Source organism: Vanessa atalanta, chromosome 8 (genome assembly GCF_905147765.1).
Source record: "Vanessa atalanta chromosome 8, ilVanAtal1.2, whole genome shotgun sequence".
Lineage (NCBI taxonomy): Eukaryota > Metazoa > Arthropoda > Insecta > Lepidoptera > Nymphalidae > Vanessa > Vanessa atalanta.
In genome coordinates this window covers 9,728,974-9,755,950 of record NC_061878.1, presented here as the reverse complement: position 1 = coordinate 9,755,950, position 26,977 = coordinate 9,728,974, and the positions used below count along the sequence as shown (strand labels likewise).

Here is a 26,977-nt window from a genome sequence, read left to right as displayed (position 1 = left end):
GCGTCCACAACAATTAATATAAACTTGTAATCTTTTGAAATCGGTAAAGGGCCTAAGGCATCGACGTGAATCGTATCAAAAGGTTCCGACGGTTTATGCCATGAGATTATTTCTTGTAGTGGTTGGCGGGGTATACGTTTCTTTGAAACACATATTATACAGTGAGCTATGTACTTTCGTACAAAACTGCGTATACCAGGGAACCAAAAATGTCTTTGTATTAGATCCAAAGTTTTTTCGGCATTTATATGTTGATGTTCATCGTGAAATAGCCTAAGTAGACTCAGCCTATGGCCCTTAGGGATAAAGCACAGGAACCTAGCTTCCTCACCCGTCTGACTATATCTGTAGCAAAGCAACCCATTTCGAACTACATACCGGTTAGAATCCAACTTTCCTTCTTGCAGCTTTACCATCAAAGTTTGAGCCTCATCATCAGCGGACTGAGCTATTTGTGCCCAATTCCGAGGACGTGATATTTGGTTAACAACAACTGGAGGATTGCGGCTCAAATAATCGACATGTGGCATCATGACACCCTGCCTATACTCTATAACGAAATCAAAGTCTTGGAGATACAACCACCATCGAGCCACACGAGGCAGCAAATCTTTCTTTCGCTCCGTAGACTTGAGAGCATTGCAGTCAGTGACCAACTTGAATTGCAAACCGATAAGATAGTGTCGAAAGTGTTGTAAAGCTTTCACGACTGCTAGGGTTTCCAGCTCATAAGAATGATATCTGGATTCAGCGTTTTGTGTAACCTTACTAAAGTATTCTACGACGTGTCTACTATCATCAGCGTGAATTTGCAAAAGAATAGCCCCATAGCCTGCACTACTAGCGTCGGTATGGACTTCAGTTTTGAACTTGGGATTAAAAATGGCTAAGACGGGAGCGTTAGTAAGTGTTTGAATCAAATCTATTCTTACTTGTTCCTGTTCCGGTCCCCAATAAAATTTAACACCCTTTTTAATTAAATGTGTAAGACAAGCCGTTTTAGTTGCGTAATTCCTTATATACTTACGGAAATATCCTGCAAGGCCAAGAAGCTGTCTGACTTGCTTAACGTTCTGAGGAGGGGAAGATCTAGTAAGTGCTTCTACCTTACGGGGGCTCGGCTTAACCTGACCTTCACTAATTAGACGGCCTAAGTACTCGATTTCGGTTTTTAAAAATGAACATTTACCTAAGTTTATCGAGAAACCAGCGTTTGTTAAAGTGCGAAGAACCTCTCGAAGAAGGGTAATCCCTTCAGCGACATTAGAGCTCATGATACAAATGTCATCGATATAAACTAGCACGCGTCCCGAGTTAATAAATTCACGAAGCGTATTATTAATGATACGCTGGTACACAACAGGTGAATTAGTCAAGCCGAATGGCATCTTTAAAAATTCGTAATGACCCTCTGGTGTTACGAACCCCGTATAATGCGTGCACTGTCTATTAATTGGTATTTGATAAAACCCCGTGGCCATGTCGAGACTCGTAAAATATTTATAACTTCCCAATCTGTCTATATGGTCGTCTATTAAGGGCAAGGGATACCGGTCTCTTACAGTCAACCTATTAAGAGCCCGAAAGTCCACACACATGCGATCTGACCCATCCTTTTTCTTGACTAAGATGATTGGGCTTGCATATTCTGATTGCGACTCTTTGATGATTTTTTTATTAAGCAAGTCAGCAATGATATCTCTAACCTTGAGTTTCTCCTGATGGGAAAGTTTATAGGGGCGATAAGCGACCGGATCAGAACTCGTTAACTTTATGGACATTTCACCTGTTTTAACTGTTGTAGTCGCAGTACCAGAAATAAAATAGTCCGAGTAGTCGCTTACTACTTCTAATAAGGATTCATAATCGTTACCCTTAAGCGGGGTGTCTATTTTAACCTTATCGATAGTGGATATCCGATTAACAGCCTTTGTATTATTCAAAGAATGCGAGAGATATTGTCTGTCTTTTGTCCTTATATAAACTACCCCGTCCCGATTCAAAACGTCCGTACCGATAATTATAGACGTGTTCATGCAGGACGATGGTACGACCATCAAGTCTGCTTCGATCGAAATTTCGTCAAGTTCAATATTAACGGTAACAAAAGGGTCCACTATGATCTCGCGATTGCTAATACCTTTGAGGACACAATAAGTTGTCCGTGGCCGGCTTGAAAGATAACGCAGAACATCGGAGGATATCAGTGATACGTTAAGTGCCCCACTATCTATGAGAACGTCCATTGGAACTCCTTCTACTACCGCGGTCATAATATCCCTAGATAAAGTAGCCAAACGAGCTCTGCATAAGTTAACCTGTCGTTGGCCTTGCGTATTCGAACGATTTTTAGCGAAACAATCTTTCTCCACGTGACCCATCTTTTTGCAAAATCTACATTGTAATCGATCTCTAAAATTCCCACTTGATACTTGACTTGCGTCTACATTTGAGCGTCTACATGAGCGTTCAAAATGACCACGTAAACCGCACTTAAAACACCTAGCATCGCCCTGCCTATTAACGTTTGTATTCAATCGTTTGAGCGGGTGACCGTTACCGTTTCGCGCGTCTGATTTATTTTTAACCGTCTTTACATATATAGATAAAAACGACACTATATTATCGACTGTCAAATGAGCATTTGTAGCTGCCGCTCGTACTTGGGCATCTTCTATCCCGCGTATAACAATTAATGTACGCAACTCATCGCTCAAACCATTAATTACTCGTAATCGAAGTAGGGTTCTTCGCGCATATTCAGCATAGGTTACGTATTTACCAGATGTTAAACTCATAACGTCATAAAGGATGTTCGCGTAGTCTAATCGCTGCGGACAGAGAGGTCTAAGTTCCTTTTTAAAATTTGACCATGTACGATCATTTGTTACCCATTCCGAAAGCCATACACGCGCGTCCCCTTTAAGACATGAAGCTACCCTCGAGAGGCACTCACCGTCCGACCAACCATTAGCGAGACAAGCGCGGTCTACTTCATCGCACCATGTGTCAATATTGTTGACGGTGGGATCAAAATTCGATATAAAATAATTGTTTGACCTAATAGGTTGTAACATCTTTAGGGCCTCTATTAGTTCCGACGAACCGACTTCCCGACTACGAACGTTATCGCCGTGACTTGATGAGCCCTCCACCAAACGTGCTTGGTGTGAAACATCGCTACGAGGCGTAACGAGAACGGACGGACATGCGGCACTTTGGTTATTTAAAGACTGATCGATTTCTTTGTCAATATTAACATTAATCACATTAGAGTTATTCGGTAACGTATTAGTATGATTGACCAGATTACCACTCGTATTATTAGGTGGATCGCGAGGTTCATTATTATCGGTGGAACTTAACTTTCTTAAAATAGCATCGAGCGTAAGTTGCAATCTATCGTTATTGACGGAACGAGAATATGCGGGTGAGCGCGAATCGTGATTTCGGCGTTCGCGAGAACGTGAACGCGTCTGACGACGGCGTCGCGAGCGGCGGCTGTTACGATCCGAGCTAGCACTACGATTACGATGACGTGACCTATCACGGTTGTCGTATGGAGTTATTACGCGCCGTAAACTACCGCGAGAATGGTGCGACGATTCATTGCTATCGCGAGGCATTGCCAATGTAATTTAAACAAACAATCACAAAACTAGTTCTTTATCCCACTTCTGAATTTAGGTTCAGAAACGAAAATAAAGAAAAAAATAACAAAAAAATATGTGAATACCCTACGTAATTACAATTAATTTATTCTTTCTTGAAAACAAAATAACTTAATCATTTAATCACTTCATTTACACTTCAAATCACGTAAAGACTAATTATAACAATAAAGCACTGAACGAACAATGAAACAACGCACTTCCTACTTGCCGCAACGAACACCGAAATCACAATGCATCGATGGCGGTAGTGCAGCTCATTTTATAGTAAATCTAAACATATATCTTATAATATAATATCGATATATTTGCTTATTCCAGGAAAATTATATTAAAATTTAACAAATACAATAAATAAAAACTGCACATTTAAAGCATTATTTAATTAAATCTACATTTTATTCTATAATTTACTTCATCATCAGCCCATATTCGTCCACTGCTGGACATAGGTCTATCCCATTGCACGCCATTGTGGTCTTTCTTCGGCTACTCGCATCCAGCTCCTGCCAGTCGTCTTGTCCAAATCACCACTGCACCGTGCCTGAGGACGTGGACGTGGACGAGGACAATTTACTTAAGTCTTTGGAAACAAAAAGTAAGACCAAATGCCAATAACCTAAAATATTTTTAGATATTACTAAAGCTGTTAAACTTTCCTCAGGTACGAATCTTGCTTTATTTCACTATATAGGCCCTAATTTATTGATCAAAAGGTCGAAAATTACTCTCTCTGATGCTATAGAAAACAATTCTTCTAAGATAATTTTCATTGCTAATATTCCACTTTGTATTCCAATTAAAAATATAATTTATAATCGCTTAGATCTAATTCTGATAATGAACCATGACTACTGTAACATATATAATTCAAAATTCAAAAGGAATTACGAAAGAACGGATACGGCCCAGTGGTTAGAACGCGTGCAACTTAACCGATGATTTCGGGTTCAAACCCAGGCAGGCACCACTGAATTTTCATGTGCTTCATTTGTGTTTATAATTCATCTCGTACTCGGCGGTGAAGGAAAACATCGTGAGGAAACCTGCATGTATCTAATTTCAACGAAATTCTGCCACATGTGTATTCCGCCAACCCGCATTGGAGCAGCGTGGTGGAATATGCTCCAAACCTTCTCCTCAAAGGGAGAGGAGGCCTTTAACGCAGCAGTGGGAAAATTTACAGGCTGCTAATGCTAATGCAAATACGAAAGAGACCAGCCAGTTTTTCCAATTATTATTAATATAAAATTACTTTGGACTAAAATAAAATCGTTAATCAATTAAAATCCAAAATACGTCTATCAGTTTTTCGAATTTAAATTCAATCTAAATTTTTAAACTACGTGAATGATTATTTTGCAAACATTGGTAAGATGCTTGCACAGACTATATATATCTTAGTACCGCTCGAATAGTAAACCATTTATCTCATCTATCTTAATTTGTTCTGCTGGTTACTGACTCCAAGAAATGGATAATGTTTTAGTTACAAAACTAAATATCGAAATGAACATACACTTTATTCTAGTAGGCATTACAAGCATTCTATAATTTAATGATAACTTACTCTTTATGTTAACCAATATATACATTTCGAGTAAAAAAAAATATATCAACTGATTTTATTATTAGAATTAAATCTATATGAAGAGCCATAATGTTCTATTGGTTAGAACTCGTGATTCTTAACCGAAGATTGAAGGTTAAAGCTCCGGCTTGCATATCGTTTTCACGAGATTCATTTGTGTTTATAATTCCACAGAAAGAGAGCAACACATCATTACGAAACGCGTTGGGTGTTAGATGAAAATCTTCCATATTCATATTGAGTTATGTATATGACGTACAACTGCGAAAGAGAATTTACAGTGAGCAAGTGGGACAACACCAAAACACACTATTCTCTCACTCTTCTAATCCGATACGATGGTGGCCTGATACAACCCGAGTAAGAATACAAGAAGGACCAACCGCTTCTCACGCCTTTCCTCGAACACTGCCATTCCCTTATTCCGGACGGCTACTGAGAATTTCCGGTCGAAATCCCATTAACTTTTATTGGCCCGACCCGGGATTTGTTTCCAGGGATCTTTAGCCTTGTACGCGTGTTATTAGACCACTGAAGCAGCATGCAAGAATATATATGAATAAAGATTCGATTTTGTATTCGTCGATTCATTTTTATTATCCTTATACAGATTTCGTGGCCTGTTAATCCCAATGTGAGAAATCATCTCTTTTCGAAGAGATTGCAATATAAGTTAAAAGCGTTGGGCAGATTTTTATCCATCTCAAATAGGTTGAATTGAGGGCATGAAAATTAGGTGGCACTTGCTCTAGTTTGAACCTGAAATCTTAGGTTAAAAGAATTTTAGACTCGGGTGATCTTAGTTCTTTCAAAAATCACCGCTTTTTATAAAATATAAAAAATATATATAGAATAACAATGTCACACATAAATAATGTTATTGCATAAAAATATATTACTAATATAATTTTAAATACACTTTCCTAAGCTACAATTTGGGCTGCACTCAATTAATAATAAGTTAATCTTAAGTTATCTATTCACCAACGAAGGGCTTTGTTTCGTTGAAGGAATACTAAGCTGTAAAAGGAACATCCGGCATCCGACCGGCTTTAATCAAACCAAAAATTTCTAGAATTCAAGCAACAAAAATTGCCGATTTAAATTGCCCCTTCTTAATTTATGTGTATTATTTATTTTTATAAGAATAGAATCATCTAGAAACTGACTTATTGTGTAAGCAATTCGTTTATCTCGAATTTGTTTCATAAGATTTTCGTGTAAAATGTTGCCATAACATTTCATTATTACCCTTGGTTTTGAACCGCGTGACCAACTATATTAATTTTCTAGTTTTTCTTTAAACAGTCCAACATTGCAATAAATCATTTGTCATTAAAAATGTCTTCTAAGTTGTATGTGATATTTTTAAAACCTAATAAAATCATCTGTAGTATTACATAGATATATTTTGCCATCACTACGTGACGTCACAGTAAGTCACAATCCGTAAATGATCCACTGCTAGGTTAAGACCTCAACTCCCTTTGAGAAAAAGATTAGAAGCGTATTCCACTTCGCTGCTCCAATACGGATTGGCTGATAGGCATATGGCAGAATTCCATTAAAACATCGTGGAGATAAAAGAGGATGTTTTCCTTTATCACCGAGCATGACATGAATTTTAACCACAAATTAAGAAAATACAAAATCCGTGGTGCTTGTCAGGGTTTGAACTCGCAATCAGCAGTTAGTCTACCGCAATTGAGCAGCTTGGTAAATTATGCTCCAAGAACTCAAATGACTTGAAATGAGAGAAAGCATTTTCCCAACATTAGGACATTAATTACGTTGTTAATTTAAGCATAATTAACTTTAAAGAACATTTCATATTATTAAAAATATATATATTTCAATATATTTCTATTAAAACTATAAATAAAGTGAATAATTAAACATTTTCCGCGTAATAACCAAGAGTTGGTCTGGGTTTTGAACTTAAGCCTTCTTCAATCATTCGAAGCATATGGAAAATGCATACTAAGCATAATGTAAGAAGGGACAAGACATATCGGGGACCGTGATTTCCTCCTAAGGGACACTTCCTTAACCTTCATACATAGACCTCTGTAATAGTCAATTTATTGAAATTATGTACTCTATAAATTTTGATGGGAACCTTTATAAATCTAAGAGAAAACTCTTACCTTTGTATCATAGAAATATGCATAGCGTATTTAAGAAAATTATGACATTTATTGTTATAAAACTGGTACAAAATTAAATTCCTCAGGTATAACCAAACAGATTCAATACGATGTGTATTGATATATGTATTTTCATTCATATAGTATATATATTTGTGTGTTATTGTTCTTATTTATTGTTTTTCTGTTTAATCAACCTGTTTTCTTTTGAATACGTGCAAACGTTCATTACTGTAAATCCTAAGGTTGAAGATCACTTTTATACATCCAATATAATTTATGGCATGCGACTAAGTGTCGAATAAATACATTTTTCTCAAATACTAGATTACATGATATTTTGATCTACTAAAATGCTTGCAATGGCAAAACTCGGAAGAACTTTGAAAGTGCTACAGAGTCTTTTTCATACAACGCGTCGTCAGCCCCTCCACTCGTGCCTGGCAGTTCACGCACCGCCTTGAAAGCAAACCCGCAAGACTATGTTTGACAACTGAAGATGGAAACTATTTTTGCCCAAGCATAAAATTCCGACAATTTAGGAAAACTAAAATAGATAAATAATCTTATTTGTAGGGCTTTATGCAAGCCCGTCTATTTAGGTACCACCCACTCATATTCTAGTCCATTACCAATTAGCAGTACTAAGTATTGTCATATTTCGATTTGAAGGGTTAGCGAGTCAGTGTAACTACAGGCTCAAGGAACATAACATCTTATTTCCAATTGTCGGTAGCGCATTGGCGAAGTAAGGAATGGTCGAAATTTCCTAAGGCCACAGTGCCTATGGGTCGTGGTTACCACTTCTTCACCACCATCAGACCCAATAGCCCGTCCACCTAACAATGATATAAAAATAACTTTTGCTTATATTATGTTTTCATGTACAATACACTTACTTTCTTCACTGCTAACATTCGCTGACCCTTTAACACTCAAATAACAATATGTAATCGTAAAAATTGTTAAATTAAAGAGTTTTTATAAATTAATCAATCGAAACAAAAGCATTTTTGAGTTAATATGGCTATTTGGAAGTTACCCAAAACAATTACTGTTTTTACATCGTTTGATTGTTCGGCATAATCTTCAAAGTTTTAATTAATTAGATTTTAATGATCTTTAATTTAACAAAAACCGTTTGCTTCTTCCAAACGTTGTAACAGCTTAACATTGACTGTACATATTTGTTTACCGCTAATCTCTAATCACCAGAACTATTCTTCTAAGCATTAAAAAGCGTTCTTTTAAACCCCTTTTGTTAGAATCTAGATTTTTTTCATTAAATGTTACAATACAAAATTGAACGCTGGTTACACCGTAATATGGTGAAGTCTTTCATTAAAATTTATGAATTCTAGAAGTTAATTACGGTTTTTTATACATAAATTATTAATTAGCTAATCAATTCACCATCAATTGAAAAAGTTAAATATAGATTACTCATTATACAACGAGAGTGGAACGCCGCCGAGAGTGTTAAATTAAAATGTCAGGTTACTAATTACGGAGCATAATAAAAGGTTGCTAGAAATCTTAGAACGTCAACATTTTTATTAAATAGTCTATTTATGTCTACGTTGACGTGTTAGAGAAACATTAAAACTTAAGTCTCTTGACTCTAAATTGTTACTAGAGAGATTATTAATTTATTAGGGCTTCGCGCAAGCACTCTTGGTTAGATACCCATTATACATTTATTCTACCGCCAAGCACCAATGCTGAATATTGTTGTGTTTAAAAAATAAGTGGGCCAGCGTTAGTGGTGAGCCAAGATTGATAGCGCAATGGCGATTTCTTACAGTATCAAAGTCTATGGGCGATGATAGACTTTGGTAATGTAAGACGGTCTACGTTATTTAAATATAAAAAAATATATACACATTTTCAAAGTTTCAAACACTATTTATTATTTTGCCGAATATTTCAACAAAGTAGCATCAGCCATCACGATTTCAATAGTAGAATACTTATACAATGAATTAATGTTTTTATTTAGTTTTGCGTCCGACTTATTAATTATAATATAACACATATGACTATTTTAAATGAATCACAAAACAGGTGTTCGTTTCAAAATCATAATATTATTCACAATTTGTGTAGCAATCACAGAACACATACTATTATTCCATGGTAAAGGGTGTGTCGTAGTTTTTATAATATCTTCTGATTTCTCTACCTCTCTTTAAATTAAACACAATTTCTTCTAATGACTTTACTAAAAAATCAGTTCTTGAGCTGAAAAATATAACATTTTAATGGAATTTCTTAGAAATTCTTTCGATTTTCTGTTGCTAGTTTTTTTTGTATTTTAAGATTATAATTAAAACAGTTTTTCCAATCTACATTAAGAAAAATACGTTATTAAGAAGGGTTTTTTTTTTACTTTATTTTGATTGGAGGAAATGTCAAATGAGCGTTGTTGACCACTTACAATCAGGATACCACCTGTTTGAAATAAAAAAATACAATCTAGTATACTACACATAATAATATGTTTTAAACATATTTTTTTATTTGGTAATCTATTTATCAATACATACTAATTTACTTTAATTATTATACTTATTTTACAATACGGGTTATATATAATACAAAAAAGGTTAATTATATTTATTTTAACCTTATTCGAATTGTTTTCATGGCATCGAGGAAAGTTGTTGTTGAGTTGTATACGATAGAGGAACATTGTGAGATGAATATCTGTAAATAAAGATTTAAAATGTAAGTCAAACTTAAATATTATATTTTCAGGTGTGAATAGAACCCAAACTTTGCTTCTATTCTGGTTAAAAGAAACGTTTAAATCTTACTCATAGGCTAGGACTTTCTACTGTTTGAAGAGTAGCTTAGCAAAGATTAGTAGCCCTATTTATTTATTTTAAATCAAAATTGACCCAGTTACTTCTGTATAAAAACCACGTATTATTTCCATTGAGTTATTTCAGCTAAATTTCTATTATTTGATACGTATATCAAAATAATTATATTTATACAAATACAGTGTTTTACTTTTAACGTTTCGTATGTAAATTCACACGTCGGATCCGTTATTAAAGTCAAGATAACTTCTGCTTATTGTGACAGCTTAAAAACGGAACGTTTTTTATTTTTTTCAAAAAAGGATCATGCCATTTTAATACTACTTAAATAATAATGGTCATAGCGAAAAAATATATAATTCGTGCTTCAAATTATGCAAATAATTTTGATCACTAATGACGATTGAGATTACAATTAAACTTTTGCTTCAAACAGGCAGCTTTTGGAATGAAAAAGATTTTATAATATGAATTGTACTGTACTTTACTTCATGGTCTATTGCCATAATCACATTATTGCATGAATTGCGTATATGTTATTCTGGACTGTAATATATCTCACTGCCAAATTTTATTCAATCCGTTCATTCATTCTATCACGATTGAATAACATCCACCCATCCAAACCTTTGCATTTATAATATTAGAAGATTTCTTGCATCAATAAATAAATATAAGTATTACGTCCGTAAACTGAAACCGCAGTCCGTTAGACATAGCGCTATCAAATTAAAACATTATATAACTTGACGAAACATAACCTCAAATCGTATACCATGTTTCTAAGCAAAAGAGCATATGGTCATGTTCAGACATATCTTCAAAACGTTTTTCTATTATCTATATGATATAATGCAGATGCCTCTTTATTTAATATTTTGAAGTACATTCCCATACAACAGTAGCACAGCCTCAGACAGTTTGCGGTCTCATTAAAGTAATGAGAGTTATTTTACAACATGATACGCAAAACTTTGCATTTTTATACTAGAAAACCATTTGGAATATCCGTTTTCAGCCACCGTTTGCAACGTTAAGTTCTCTTAAAATATTTCACATGAAAAACCACTACCGGTAAAATAAAAGCCGAGATTTTCGCGTGGTGTAATAATATTTTCTTCATTTCTATGTAATTTGTTTTGTGTAACTATGATTTTTATGCGATGAACTTTATCGGTTTTTTACGACTTCTTTATGAGGAAATCTGAACTTTATGTATTATTGGATAAGTCTTAAATAATACAGAACGTAATATTTAGTTTAGTAATGTAAGAGAAGTGTACTTGAATAGTGACGAGATTCTGCATGCGGAATTTATAAAAAAAAAAAAAAACATTTGTTAGAAGTTGTTTTAAACTAATTTATTTGATTGTACACATTCCAAGTAGTTTGCATATTATCAATTCAAATAATGATTTTTTATAATACAACACCATTTAACTTATCTATATACATATATAAAAAAACTTCAATTACATTAAATACATATCAATTTCAACGCTATTTAAAACGTCAAGTTTACTCTAATCAACAATTGCAGCTGAATCTCGTTGCTCGTAAAACAAATGAAGAATGAACTATAATTATTAGAAATTATTATTATGTTAAATGTTATATAAAACTTTATAATATTTAATTGGAATAAATAGAACCTTTTCATTTAAAGATAAAATGAAATACTGCTAGCATTGTTGCTACCATTCCACATAAAAATTTATACAGTAACTATTTTCAATTCATATTGGTATATATATATTTAGGACTTAATGTGAATCACTCTTATGTAAATAAATATATGTTTATTTAAAGATAATATGATATACAATGACGTGTATAATTGTAATAATTTAAGAAACGTGTGATTATCTTTTAAGGTAATAATGTTCTATGTATATTTAAGGCATAAAACACGATCATACACAATTAATATCTTTCATCCATCCTTTGAAAATAATAATATAACAAATTGTTAAAATAGGTGTTATATTCGAAGGTTGATATTTAAGTCGGTTATAGTAATCGGAGCTGATTTACCGTGACGATCCGTTTTCCAACATGAAACGAGTATCATTAAAATTTAAAACCCGCCAGCTAGATAATGACACAATCACCTAGTTGAAGTTGAAAGATATCCCTGGAACTCGCTTTATTTTACACGTAGTTTTGATTTTCTATTTATTTCAGAACAGTAAACCGAACAACTACATTGTGGGTATTATTAATAACTAGCTGGTGCCCTAGTTGCCCTAAGACTAGTAGCACTTGGCGCGACTGCGTTCGCGTGATTTAAGCCTCAAAAGTAGGAGTATTATATGGTTGACATATCTTTAAATCTGTCGTGGCATTGTAGTTCCCAATAAGTATTTGTAAGTGTGCCGTCGGGAATTAAAGCATAGATTTTTTTGCAATTGCAAACACGCTACAGAGCCACATAAAGCTAGCCGTGTGCACTGAACTCGTTTACTCGAAACGTTTTTTTTTTTTTTATATATGTTGGAATCGGGGTATTATAATAAAAGTATCTGTGTCGTACCCATTTATATTTTTAGTATATTTTCAGATGTGAAGGAAGGATGTAATACCACTGGAACTCTTTAAATAGTTTTTAACCTCATCAGCCCAGGTTAAAAATTTTTTTTTATTAAAATCGAAATGGTTAAGCCGATATCGAGATTAGCGGTTCATCTATCATAGGTTATAGAAATCACCCGCACCTCGTATGCGGGCTCTGACGACCAGTAAAAACGATAAACTCTTTGCGGGCCCTATGGCATGCGTTACAGAAATCTCCCGCACCCCGAATGCGGGCCTTATCGACCAATGAAAATGCGCCCTCAAGCAGACAAAAATTCTAAAAATCACATTTTAGTGATCTATTGAGTTGATAAATACCCCCCAACACTATTTTTTCTCAAATATCTTCAATGTACAGATTTCGATCAGGTACGATTATTAAAGAAAATATGAACCTCACTTACTGGACGTAGGAACTTACTTTGTAGAAGTCAGTCTGGGTAGGTACCTACTCATCACATATGTTACTGCTAAACAGCGAAGCTTAGTATCGTTGTGTTCAGTTTTGGAGGGCGAGTGAACTAGTGTAAATATAGGCACAAAATATATTACATCTTAGCTTCAAAGGATCATATTCGTGAAGGAATTATTAATATTTTTTATAATACACAGCAATGTGACATCACAAATGAGATAGCCTGTCAGCTTATGTCGAAAACCTAAAAAACAAATACAACCAACTACCTTCAAGTTCCAACGCTGATTTTCAGTGCACGCCTTTACAAATTACACGTACGAACTAAAGAGATAGCTTAAAAAATAAAACTGTTTAAGTACATCAAATGAATAACATAAATAATGATTATTTACAAAATATTTGGTGAATGTAAATAAAATAATAAATATAATAAAGGTGAACAGGTATAAAGCTTTTGTAATATTTATTATTAATTTTGGTTTTGGATCGCTGGTGCCTGTGATAAATGATAAACCCGTGTTACATGTCCTTGAAACTTATAACTGCGCGTGCACTGTGCGCGTTATAATTAACAAAACAATATCGTAGCCTAAGTTACTCCTTATTACATCAGCTTTCTGCCAGAAGTCCCGTCAAAATCGGTCCTGCCGTTCCAGAGATTAGCCGGAACAAACAGACAGACAGACAAAAATTGTAAAAAAAATTATTTTGGTATTTGTACCGTCTATACATTCATATGACTTTAGTAAAAAGCGCTTATTTTAAAATTACAAACAGAGACGCCATCTATTAAAAGTATAACACCAAGTCTTATTGCCTCCACTGGGGATAGGAGGACTGATTCATATTTTGCTCAGAGAATCGGAATTACGATTCAACGAAGAAATGCAATGCAATTCATTTAATAATTTTCATTTGTATATATTATTTAAATAATGATCATTATTTTATGTATGTGAATTATATTGTGTGTGTGAGTGTAATTGATTGAAAGGTTGTTATTAAAAGTATCATTTTAAATAATTTGCAACAATATAATGTAATAAATTGTAAGCTTATTTTTGTAACGAGATTATAATAGGGTAATAACATTTTACTACCAGTGATAGAAACTGTGGCAAACACTGTTGCAAGGATGAAAAGTTTTAAGAGAATTATTGCATTAAGTTTTCATTTTCACAAAGCAAACGTAAAGATTGATTGAGTAGATTTTTATTATAACATATATCTCGGAAATATAGGTATATGACATATTTATCAATTATCCATATTATTCCATCTAGGTTTAATCAACTTCCCAGTAGTTTTAAATTTGATCGGCATGTGATAGTTAAATAAATCAAAATCGCTTAGTATTAATCAACCACCTTGTTTTATTCAACAAAATATTGAAACGAATGTAATTTAGAAAAAATGTAACGCTTACTAAAATTTCAAGATGGTACACTTTTATTGAATTGTTTTTTATTCAGTACGGTTTGATTGAAAGTTTATTAAAAAAAAAAAGTTTATTGATTAGTCGATCTATCAAGATAGAATTGCGTGAACGCGTATTGATGGAATTCTTGAATAAAAATTGTCTAGAAAACAATTGAATTTAAAAAGAAAAAAGACAAGTAATTTTAATTCGCATCAAGTATTACGCTCAAAATATTTTATTTAAGATACATCTTAAGTTTTTAAAAAATATTTCATATTCTCACAGAGGTATACTTTATTGAATATAGATATTTATTTTAAAGCTAAGTAAAAACTGAACTGGCTTTGGAAATGATGCCAAAAGTCGAAACACAAAAGAATTCCAATAACATCCGGGGTGAAGCGCCAAAGGTGCTTCGCGAATTTAAAATATGTTGTATTCAAATAGGCTTTCACGGGTACTTTCGTATCGATTTATAATACTGTCATATCATATGAGCAGATGCTTCAAAGTATTATTTTTGTAACGAGATTATAATAGGGTAATAACATTTTACTGCCAGTGATAGAAACTGTGGCAAACACTGTTGCAAGGATGAAAAGTTTTAAGAGAATTATTGCATTAAGTTTTCAATTTCACAAAGCAAACGTAAAGATTGATTGAGTAGAGTTTTATTATAACATATCTAGGAAATAAAGGTATATAACATATTTAAAAATATCAATTATCCATATTATTTCATCTAAGTTTAATCAACTTCCTAGTAATTTTGAATTTGATTGGCATGTGATAGTTAAATGAAACAAATTTTTTTGTTTTTTAGGATTAGCAGCCCGTAAATGTCCCACTGCTGGGATAAAGGCCTCCTCTCCTTTGAGGAGTAGGTTTGGAGCATATTCCACCACGCTGCTCCAATGCGGGTTGGCGGAATACACATGTGGCAGAATTTCGTTGAAATTAGACACATGCAGGTTTCCTCACGATGTTTTCCTTCACCGCCGAGCACGAGATGAATTATAAACACAAATTAAGCACATGAAATTTCAGTGGTGCCTGCCTGGGTTTGAACCCGAAATCATCGGTTAAGATGCATGCGTTCTAACCACTGGGCCATCTCGACAAAATTGCTTAGTATTAATCAACCACCTTATTTTATTCAACAAAATATTGAAACGAATGTAATTTAGAAAAAATGTAACGCTTACTAAAATTTCAAGATGGTACACTTTTATTGAATTGTTTTTTATTCAGTACGGTTTGATAGAAAGTTTATTCAAATAAAACAGTTTATTGATTAGTTGATCTATCAAGATAGAATTGCGTGAACGCGTATTGATGGAATTCTTGAATAAAAATTGCCTAGAAGACAATTGAATTTAAAAAGAAAAAATACAAGTAATTTTAATTCGCATCAAGTATTACGCTCAAAATATTTTACAAGATACATCTTAAGTTTTTAAAAAATATTTCATATTCTCACAGAGGTATACTTTATTGAATATAGATATTTATTTTAAAGCTAAGTAAAAACTGAACTGGCTTTGGAAATGATGCCAAAAGTGGAAACAAAAGAATTCCAATAACATCCGGGGTGAAGCGCCAAAGGTGCTTCGCGAATTTAAAATATGTTGTATTCAAATAGGCTTTCACGGGTACTTTCGTATCGATTTATAATACTGTCATATCATATCAGCAGATGCTTCAAAGTAATGACGTTTGTGCTATTTTATCTGCAGTGATCTGTAGTTACCACTCATTAAATACTTAGATGAGATACAAAGAGCCGAGATGGCCCAGTGGTTAGAACGCGTGCATCTTAACCGATGATTTCGGGTTCAAACCCAGGCAGGCACCACTGAATTTTCATGTGCTTAATTTGTGAAGGAAAACATCGTGAGGAAACCTGTGCATGTGTCTAATTTCTAATAAAATTCTGCCACATGTGTATTCCGCCAACCCGCATTGGAGCAGCGTGGTGGAATATGCTCCAAACCTTCTCCTCAAAGTGAGAGGAGGCCTTTAGCCCAGCAGTGGGAAATTTACAGGCTGCTAATGCTAAAAAATGCTAAAAATACTTATAATAATTCTACTGTAAGGCTTAGTTTTATTGTGCCTACCATTTTAATAAACTGATGTTTATTTTACTTCAAAAAATTACGATGTTCATAAAAATTGAAATGTACAAAATAAATCCAACGTGGCAAAACATCTATAATAATTATTTGTAGTGTAGTGGGTTAAGTTTTAAGATTGTTTTTTTTTTTTTTTAATAAAACTAGGTCCTTGTTTTTCCTTGTACAGATTAGGGTTAAATATCTCTCTGCCGGATAAATGTATTTCCTCGAATAAACCTTAACATATATGTATTCTACCGAATTTCTTAGATTAACTAATTTGTCACAATCATGTTGGTATCACGAGAAACCGCTATGAATTACCAGAACACAGGAAACGGCAATAAGTTGATGTATGTTGCTAACTGTATCATAAAAGTTGATACTACGAATCCTTCATTTATAAAAGAACATGCATTAATAGAGGGATATTAACCTGCTTTCACTTTGTAAATTCAGATACAAAATGCACGTAAAGTTTGAAATATTTCTGGGTTAAGAGCGCAATCGAACCCCTTAGCGAAATTACACACCGAAATGTACCTTAACTTTCCATTAACTATTGAATTTTCTGCTGGCATTTTTTTATTTTTTATTTTATTAACGTCTCTTAATGCATCTGTTTACTGTTGATATATGATCTTTTTAATTAAAATAATGGTACTTGAATTGCATACATGTAAATTTAGTTAACACATACTAATAATTTAAAGCAATTGATAATACCATAGACATAATAGCATAGATATATAATAACGGATATACTAAATTAATTGGACAGAGGTGTAATTATTATAAACAGTGTTAGATTTTTAATTACATAAATTAATAAATCATAAATTAAAAATAAAATGTATTTTTTTAAACTATGATGAAATAACAAATCTGTCGACTAGACGGAAATCGATATATTATTTGAGAATAATAATAAAAAAGACTCAATCAAACACTGCATTCAAATATATCGAGCTGACATTTCTTTTTGTATTATTTTTTTATTAAATTGAAAATTGCTCCTTTGTGTATAAGTAATGCCAATGGTACAGTGTTATTCGATTTGATATTCCATCGGGTAGACGACTATTATAAAATATTTCTACATTCACATATAAAAGTACTACATGTCATACCTTGGTTACAGGTTTGTAGGTATTTCCATAACTCCTTACCAACTGAATATGCGAGATAAATATTCGCCTCGCTGGGTGACCATTGAACAAGGAAAATCCGACGAGTCTGGTCGATACGTTACTTGCTCATAAGATGTAACATAGTTTATATATTAATTTTGATATTTGATATTCGATTTTCAAATATTTCAAGTTTATATGTAAAAAATGTATGTTTGCATGTTTGCACTCTAAACATTTAATATAGACCATTATTCTACTCGTTAAATATATAAATAAATATTGTACAACATCACATACATTACTCTGATCCCAATGTAAGTATCTAAAGTACTTGTGTTATGGAACGACGGTACCACAAACACCCAGACCCAAGACAATATAGAAAACTAATTAACTTTTTCTACATCGACTCGGCCGGGAATCAAACGTAAAAAATAACTAGTTTGTAATCAAAATAAAGTTAAATATATAAAAAAAAATTTAAATCCATATAAGGTACCACACCCCCCATCAGATATCCTACCACCAAACATCAATGCCTCCTGTTGTTTAGTTCCGGCTTGAATAGGATTCTTCTGGTGAAGATTGTACATTATCATAAAAGATAATAAAAAGAGAAAAAAATAAAGCTCTTAGGAATAATATTAGGTAAAGTGTAAAAATTAAAACAACAACGCTGTATTGCATAAAAAATGAAGAAATACATACTGCCTTAGTTTTTTGCTCGAAGTGAAAGCAAGAAAATATTCAATAAAATATTACTTAGGATAACATTTAATAAAAGCAAGCCTTAGTTTACATTATGAACTAAAACTATACGGGATTGTAATATCATCAGCGTCAAAGGTATTTGGAAAATTATTAGAGTATTTCTGTCCAATCAGTTAGTGGAGCTGGCTTAAAATTTAATATTATGTCAGTATCGAAGGTTTTCATTTAGGGTATTCGGTGAACATATACTGTGACAGATGATGGATTGATAAACTTCGACTTCCGAGATTCCTAGAAGGGTTTTTCCTTTTTATAGGATGTAACATTAACAGCCTTTAAATTTCCCACTCTGGGCTTAGGCCTCCTCTGCGTTTGAGGAGAAGGTTTGGAGCATATTCCACCACGCTTCAATGCGGGTTGGTGGATACACATTTGGCAGAATTTTGTTGAAATTAGGCACATGCAGCTTCCCTCACGATGTTTTCTTTTACAACCGGGTACGAGGTGAATTATAAACACAAATTAAGCACATGAAAAAAGTGGTGCTTGCCTGGGTTTGAACTCGCAATCATGGGTTAAGATGTACGCGTTCTTACTACTGGGCCATCTCGGCTCATACTTATAGGACGTAAGAAATTCTAAAAATCCTTACAAATTAAATGTAAATCAAGCTAGTTTATTTTACATTGGAACGAAGTCAACCTTAAAAAAAGGATTATATTTGTTTAAAATTATGTTATATTTGATTAAAAAATCTAGTTGATAAAATTACAGTACATTAAAAAATTCCAGGTGAGGATAAGCCGACAAAAAGAAAAAGCCTCTGGATTCACAACCCATACCGGTTAAAATGATACCAATTAGAGAAGAACGTTGTCCAGTAGCGAACCTTTAAAGAATATAGGATTTATCCATGAATAGGTTAATGTTACGTTACACTTAAAGGTTTACAAGTAATGTTATAAGCGGAATCTTTATGAATATATATACAATATGTAAATTTTTGAGTTGGGTCTTTATTTGCGAGATAGTAATCACAACCTTCATCACGGATCCCATTATAATAAATCCTTTAACATAAATAGAATTTTTCGAGATAAAATTCAATGTGATCTGCCAAGGATAACTGATTTATTTATTAAATAAACAATTTCAATAATACATTTTTCGGAATACAATACAAAAATGTTCGCAGTCCTTATTTTGTCCGCCAAATGGGCGTAAAGTTTGTTATGATTGGGTTGACTTAGATCGTTTTACTACGTCTGAAATTATAGATAGTTATTTTTTTTATGGCGTAGTGTGTAAACGGCCAATAGGCTTACCTGATGGAAAGTGTCCATCAGCCCAGCCAGCCAGTAAGGACATGTGGAACAACTGAGGACGTGCAGGTGCGTTGTCGACCTTTTTTTTAAAAATTATAGTTATGATAATTGATATCTACTAGTTAAAAAAATATAGGTATATTAAGGCTATTACAATGAAAATGATGTAAATGATATACCCAAGGCACGAATAATCGGCTTATTTAAATGCAAAGTCTTAAATGAGATGAATCATGTAATGGCAGACAGATAAAAGGGTATTAGAGCAATTAATTATCATTGTTTAAAGGTATTAGCTATTGTTAAAGCAACGAAACTAATTACATCATAATTTATGTTTTTTAATTAAAAACAACTACAGATTCAAATTTTAATATCCTGTTCATTTTATCTACTGAAGAATATAACAATGCAATTTTTTTTATTTTAGCAAAATAGTAAATGTGTTTGTTTGTCTTCGCCAGACATTAACATCGAGTTGATTTTCAAGTCAACCGTGGCTTAATGGACAATAAGGAGGCTTTACAAATACGGCTTTACAAATACGGCTTTACGAATATCGGTACACATATAATGTCGGTACGCATAACATCTTAGTTCTCACGGTTGGTGGCGCATAGGCGATATCAGGAATGGTTAATATTTCTTATAGTGCATTTGTCTATGGGCGGTGGTGACCACTTACCATCCGGTGGCCCATATGCTCGTCCGCCAACTAATGCCATAAAAAAAAAAATATAACTTTTAAAACAAAATTAGTAAATACTTTTATTGAACAATATTTATATTAAACATCTAAGCATTAAAAGAGTGTTATGAATTATGAATCGGTACTCTATTCGGACTTGGACACGAAGTTCAATGACTTAACATACAATTAAATGATTTTTCAATGTTGGTTTGCGTATTTCTACTGAATTGGTTGTTAAATAGAAATATTTCTTTGTTCTATCGTTGTCTGCTTTCAAATAAGCTTATAATTCTTTGATAAATATGAAAAAGAACAGTCTTGAAAAAGAAAAAATACCTACTAGTGTAATAGTTTTTAAATTATATTTAAAAAAAAATACAAGAACCATGTTTGTATTTAATTGTAACGAAGTAAAAATTCCTCATCAAAAGAAATAACATAAATAATTTTAAACGCTACGTCTAGACAAAATATTTTCTTACTTGTAATTCTAGTCAATAATTTAATAAACGTTAAGAGATATTTAAATAAACGGAAAAACGTACAGAACGTGTTATACGCAGCCCCACTATACAAATGAATCGGTTGGCTATTGTTTGTGTATCATTAAACGGGATAACATTTATTTTTTGATGAACATCTAGTCAGTAATAAATTAAATAAAGGACTACTACAAAACAATGGACTACTACAAACATCCGGAATCTCCCCGATCCGAAACGGAAAATAGTTCGGCATTCTCGACCTCACGCGGTCCGTTTCAATCCGGAGAGAAATTTGATCACTCGTTCGCCAGTACTTGCTTTGGTTCATGTTACGATAGTTTTCGTTGAAATGGAACCCTTTAGTTGATATGTAGCTTCGTCCTTTTTGACTTAATGTCAGTGAAACCTCAAAAGAGTCTCCATAGATGGTAGTACTTTTTCTGTGGTCATATGATGTATGTTCCAAATATTTTGTTACCACCAATAAGAAATCTGCTAGTCTATTCATGACTATATCATTATTATTTTTGTTGCATAAGGCGGCGGGTAAATTGACCACCTGATAGAAGTGGTCGAACATATACATTAGAACCATAAAAAATATTTAATATTCTTTACATTGGAAATGCACCACCAACGTCAGCAATTAAAATGTTATGTCCATTATGCCTGTAGTTACACTGGCTGACTCAACCGGGAATTCAACAATACAAAATATTGCTGTTTGCTTGCACACAGGCCTACCAACAAGTAAATATGACATTATACAACTATAATATAATATTATCTCATTGACACGCTTTCTGCTTGTGACAATATAATAGGTTTCATTTTCATTTCTTCAAGCGTGAGTATAATCCTGTTGCTTTCAGATGGTTTGGACTTGTTGACTACGTCTTGCCTTCATTTATAAAACACCACTTTCGTAGGTAAATAATATCGCCGTTGTTTGTTCACTTTTTGTGTGTTTAACTTATAAAAAATATATATATAAAAATGGAAGGCATCAAACCATTAGTCCCGAATCAGCTACTAAATTTAGGTTCCGAGGACACACAACAGAACACAAAAATAAGAGTCTAGTGGGAAAACGTATTATAGAAAAAAAAGTGTAGGATATACACATTATATTAATAGTAATAGTAATACTACGACTATTTTATACGAGATCTTTGTGCAAGCCCATTTGGGTAAGTATTCATCACATATTCTACCAAGCAGCAATACGAATTTTTGTTGTGTTCCGATTTAAAGACTAAGTAAGCCAGTGTAACTACAGGCACAAGTGTCAAAAGTCTTTGGTCTCACGGTTGATCGTACATTAGCGATCGTCAAAAGCGCCAATATTTATGGGTAGTGGTGACCATTTACCACCGAATCGCTAATACTGGTATTCATATTTACGTTGTCACGCTCAAGTTCTCAAGTTAATCCTCGATCTTTCTTTTGTTAACTTTTCTATCGTTTATTTGATGTCTATTGCTGCCTCATTTCAGCTGCATGTAATCAAGAAGTAATCGAAGTTTTTTTGCTCCATTTGTAAGCTATGTAAAAATAAGTAAGATATATTGAACATTAATCATGTATTGAGTCAAATAAATTACCATCGTAAGTAGGGTTAAAGACTTTAAAAGGACTATGTAAATAAAACGCTTCCAAACAAATGATATACATTATATTACTTAGCATATATGTATATACATATCAATTCTATCAGTTTAATTTTATTGTAAAATAAACAATGTAAAATAAATTACGCTGATAGACTCTAAGTCTAAAGTCTAAAGAAAAATATCCTTTACTCGTAAAGTTGGTGTAATGTTTCTACCATAAACTTATTTAAATAAATAACAGAAAATTAGTTTAAATATAAAACCGCATATAATAAAGGAAGGGATAGAGAGAAAGAGACGGCTAGACCGGCAAACGCTTTTTTCCAAACGTGAAGATTTCTGTCAGTTCACTCAACCGTAAGCCGCGTAAAGGTCAGATATTATATATAAGATTAATATGAGAACGTTCAAAGTTAACGTTTTCAACATAAGATTCGAAATCAAAACACACAACACAAAAACAAAAGGCTTTTCCTTACCAAAGTCAAAATGATCCACATTTTTGAAGTCGTGTCACCTAAAAGGCAGTGACCTGAATGGATGCTTGCTCTCGTTGGAATGCGTTTTTAGGTTAAGTGCATTAACCTTAGCGTGGTATTGAATTATTATAACATGGTGCTAACCACAATTATAATAAAATAAATATGCCTCGCTTATATTGTACGTGTAAATTATACATACTTCACAATAACAGCAACTCTATTGTTAGAAGTAAATATTCTATATGGAATACAATTTTTTCGTATAGAGATTAAATAGAGATTAGTAATAAATAACTTAATTAAATTTAATTATCAGATTTCTATGTGCAATTATTTTAAATTGAAATGTATTAATTCCAGCAAGATATGTTTAAAAATAAAATTATGTCTAAAATATAACATTGCGTTAATCTCTTATTTCCAATGACATATATAATTTAATTATCATCTTCCTTCCCATGCAGTTATTTCCTAAATTTGGGATCAACGTGTAAACTGCATGGATATAATTTTAAAGTTTATTATGACCGTACACCAACATATCCATATTTGCTGTCAATATGTTCTTGCACTTTTAGTCTATTAGACTAGATCCATTTCAACTAGGTTATTAACCTCAACTTCGTAAAAGATTAAGGACATTGAAAATAAATTTGAACTACCAAATGCGCCGTAAAGGTCAATAACATTTCAGCTATGATTCATTAATCAATTTCAAATAAACAAGTACTCGTTGACAAAGTACGAACCGATTCATCGAATGAGATGCCTTTGAGACAAGCGTGGGATTAGTCCCTTAATTTATTACTTTGGAACGTCGCAGTCGGAAGTTAGGATTCCTTTGTGCTAAAATACGATATCACGGCTTTCAAACCAGAGTTAATTACAAGTTAGTTTGTGATAGCATTTGTGGAAGTTCAGTCTTCATTAAGAATATATTTGAGTTTTTTTTTATGTTACAAATGTATCTTTGTATGTGTATTATACCGATGTTCAATCAACACCACGAGAGGCACTCAGGGACATGTGAATCTCCCGAAACACCGGGCAGAATAATAAAAAAAATGTGGTCGAGCTGAAAACCTAAAAATAATAATATATAAAATTGCACTTGATCCTAGGACTATGTACCTGAGTATGTGTGTACCCTGACTGGTATAAACTCCCGACTCATTATACCACGTGTTCGGTTGGAGTGAGTATATACTATAAACCCAAAACGAAAGAATAAGAATAACTTTATTTAGGACAAAACAGTACAGAGCAGACAATAAAAAAATAAAAAATAGAGTAACATTACAACATTATAAAACTATATACAACTAAAGTAACAAAAACAATTGAACAGGAAAAAAAACAAAAAAAAAAAATTTAAAAAATAAAAATAAACAAAAAAAAAAAATGACTGCAACAGTGCTGTCTCCCAAATAGGTGCACCATTCAGCTTCTAAGTTGAGCTTTAGAGAAAAAAAAAGAAACATCTTATTTCGAGGTGTTGTCATATTGAAGATGCGAATTAAACTGCATATGGACGGTAATAATCACTTACAACCAGATGGTCCATTTGTATCAACAAATGATATCAATATAAAGATTCACTTTCCTGTAAAACACTTTACAGATCTGTATATATCTTGAGTATAATACGTATAGACTTTTGTTACAACGTTCGCTAAGAAATCTCCTATCCAGCGTCTATGTTGTTTTGCGGATTTTTCGCAAGCTCTTTTTAAGTTGAACATTTTCCTCACACTGATTTTATTGTATACAAGCCGCCCGTACCGACTTCGTACGGATAAAATAAGGATTTTTTGCCGTACTAAAATAAACATTCGCCAACCGATCTATTCGCCCGTACTTTGTTAATGTATCGCACAACGCGCCCTGTGTATTTTTTACGTGTTCATAATTCTAGACTATTATTCCGAAATGCACACTGTTAAAGGTAATGTTATAACCAAACGCTTAATATTAATGTGGTATTTATTTTGATAGGGATTAATAAATAATTAGTCACTATTAAACTGAACTACGGTTGTCGTAATAATTTCCCGTTTTTATTAAACATAAAAATAGTTACTTATAAAAGAAAGAAATATGTATGTTTCTCAAATATTATATTGTAGATATTCAAGAAACCTAAAAGTCTCTCATATAAAGTTTTTGAGAATATTTTATAATTTTAGCAGCATTTGCTTTAAAAGCGTCTGAAGCGATAATTTTCTTTCAAGGCTTGCCGCACAACTAATAATAAAAATAAAATTAATAAAACTATGCACTGAAATAATATAAAAGTTTCATATCAATATCAAAAGCGCTCTTTGTGTGGATGTCGAGAAACACACAAACAGAACATACATATTTATGTTATTAGATATCCGATTCCATTCTTATAAACGAATTTAATCTTGAAATTTCACAAACAGCTTCATTTAATATTATAAGATTTAGTCTCCAATGGATTTTAGTAATTTTCTCGAACGGTCGGGTGTATCTATATAGTATCGTTACACTCTTCAAAGTCCGGTCTCATGAGGGTGAGAGGGGATTTTTTCCCTGACTACCTTTATAGCAACGCTCCGTCCCTGAGATATTACAATAAAAACATTTCGTAATTCTAACCTCAAAATTAAGTTTTGATCACAAAACACTCTAGTTTTAACACCGACAAGACTACGTTATTAGAATATGGAATTAACAGACTCTATTATTTGTCAATTTCTTTATAAATGCACCTACAATACAGGCAGACGAACAGATATATACATTTTAATTTGTTTTTTTATTCATTTGATAATATTCTAACCTCAAAAACACAATGAAGGTCTTATTTAAGCCAATCAGAATACATTCATAACATTAGAAGCATTCGTTGAGCATTATGAGCGTTATGACAATATCGTATGTTGCACCCTCGTCGAATATTATTTAAATATACTACTTATACCGCTCTTACAACGATATTATGGTATATTTCATATATAATCGCGTTCAAAGGTTAGTTTCCTTTAATTTGCTTGAAAACTGTGCATTGCCGAAAAACGAAAAAAAAATCACCATAAACAATAAATGCACGCGATTCGTTGCAATTGATTATAATTGAAAGGGATTTTTAAACTTAAAGAAAAATAAATAAAAACATAGACTTAAATAGATTTAATTATATTATTCTTATTATTTTACATTCCAAGCGTGCCCAAGCGAGTAGACAACGGGTGGCAAAGAAGATGCATGACAGAACCGTTCCGTATATTGCTGTTTGCGTGAGTCAGTCAGCTGCAAAGTTCAAGAGCAAGCAATAAAGGCAGATCTTTCAAAAGTTACTCTAAAAAATCTTACAACAGTTTAAAAAAAATCGACTTCAGTCAATATTACAAGCAACATTATATAAATCCAAATGTAAAGTATAAATGCTCAACTGTTCTTGCATATTAGATGTAGTCGACCGTGGTTAGTCCGGCGGGAAATTAGCCTTCATTACTACGAGATTGAGTCACTCACTAAAAATGTAATTTCCGAGTTAGCACCCTTCTGATGAAAGCCTCTGTTGCACCGTAATTTAGGCCCCTTATAAGAATTTAATTATTATTTATACCGTTAGGGAATTAATCTATTGCAATGCTTGTATCTAGTCAGTAAATAAATTATAAGGGTTTTTTTTTTTTTTAAAGTGACGTACTAAAAAATTGGTGTCAACTCAATCACTTTTTGTTTCTAAGCTCACGAAATATTTAGGCATTTTAATGTGTTCGAAAAGACGAAATACAACAGTCACAT

At 32.9% G+C, this 26,977-nt stretch overlaps 1 protein-coding gene across 1 annotated transcript in view; it reads right to left on the bottom strand.

Annotated features, from left to right (window-relative positions):
- Positions 1-4,125: 4,125 nt before the first annotated feature.
- The window catches only part of LOC125065926 (ecdysone oxidase-like), a 102,222-nt gene continuing 79,370 nt past the window's right edge, over positions 4,126-26,977 (bottom strand). The window contains exon 6 of the mRNA XM_047673785.1: positions 4,126-4,215. Within this exon, the coding sequence (XP_047529741.1) occupies positions 4,126-4,215 (90 nt within the window). The remainder of the gene's footprint in view (positions 4,216-26,977) is intronic.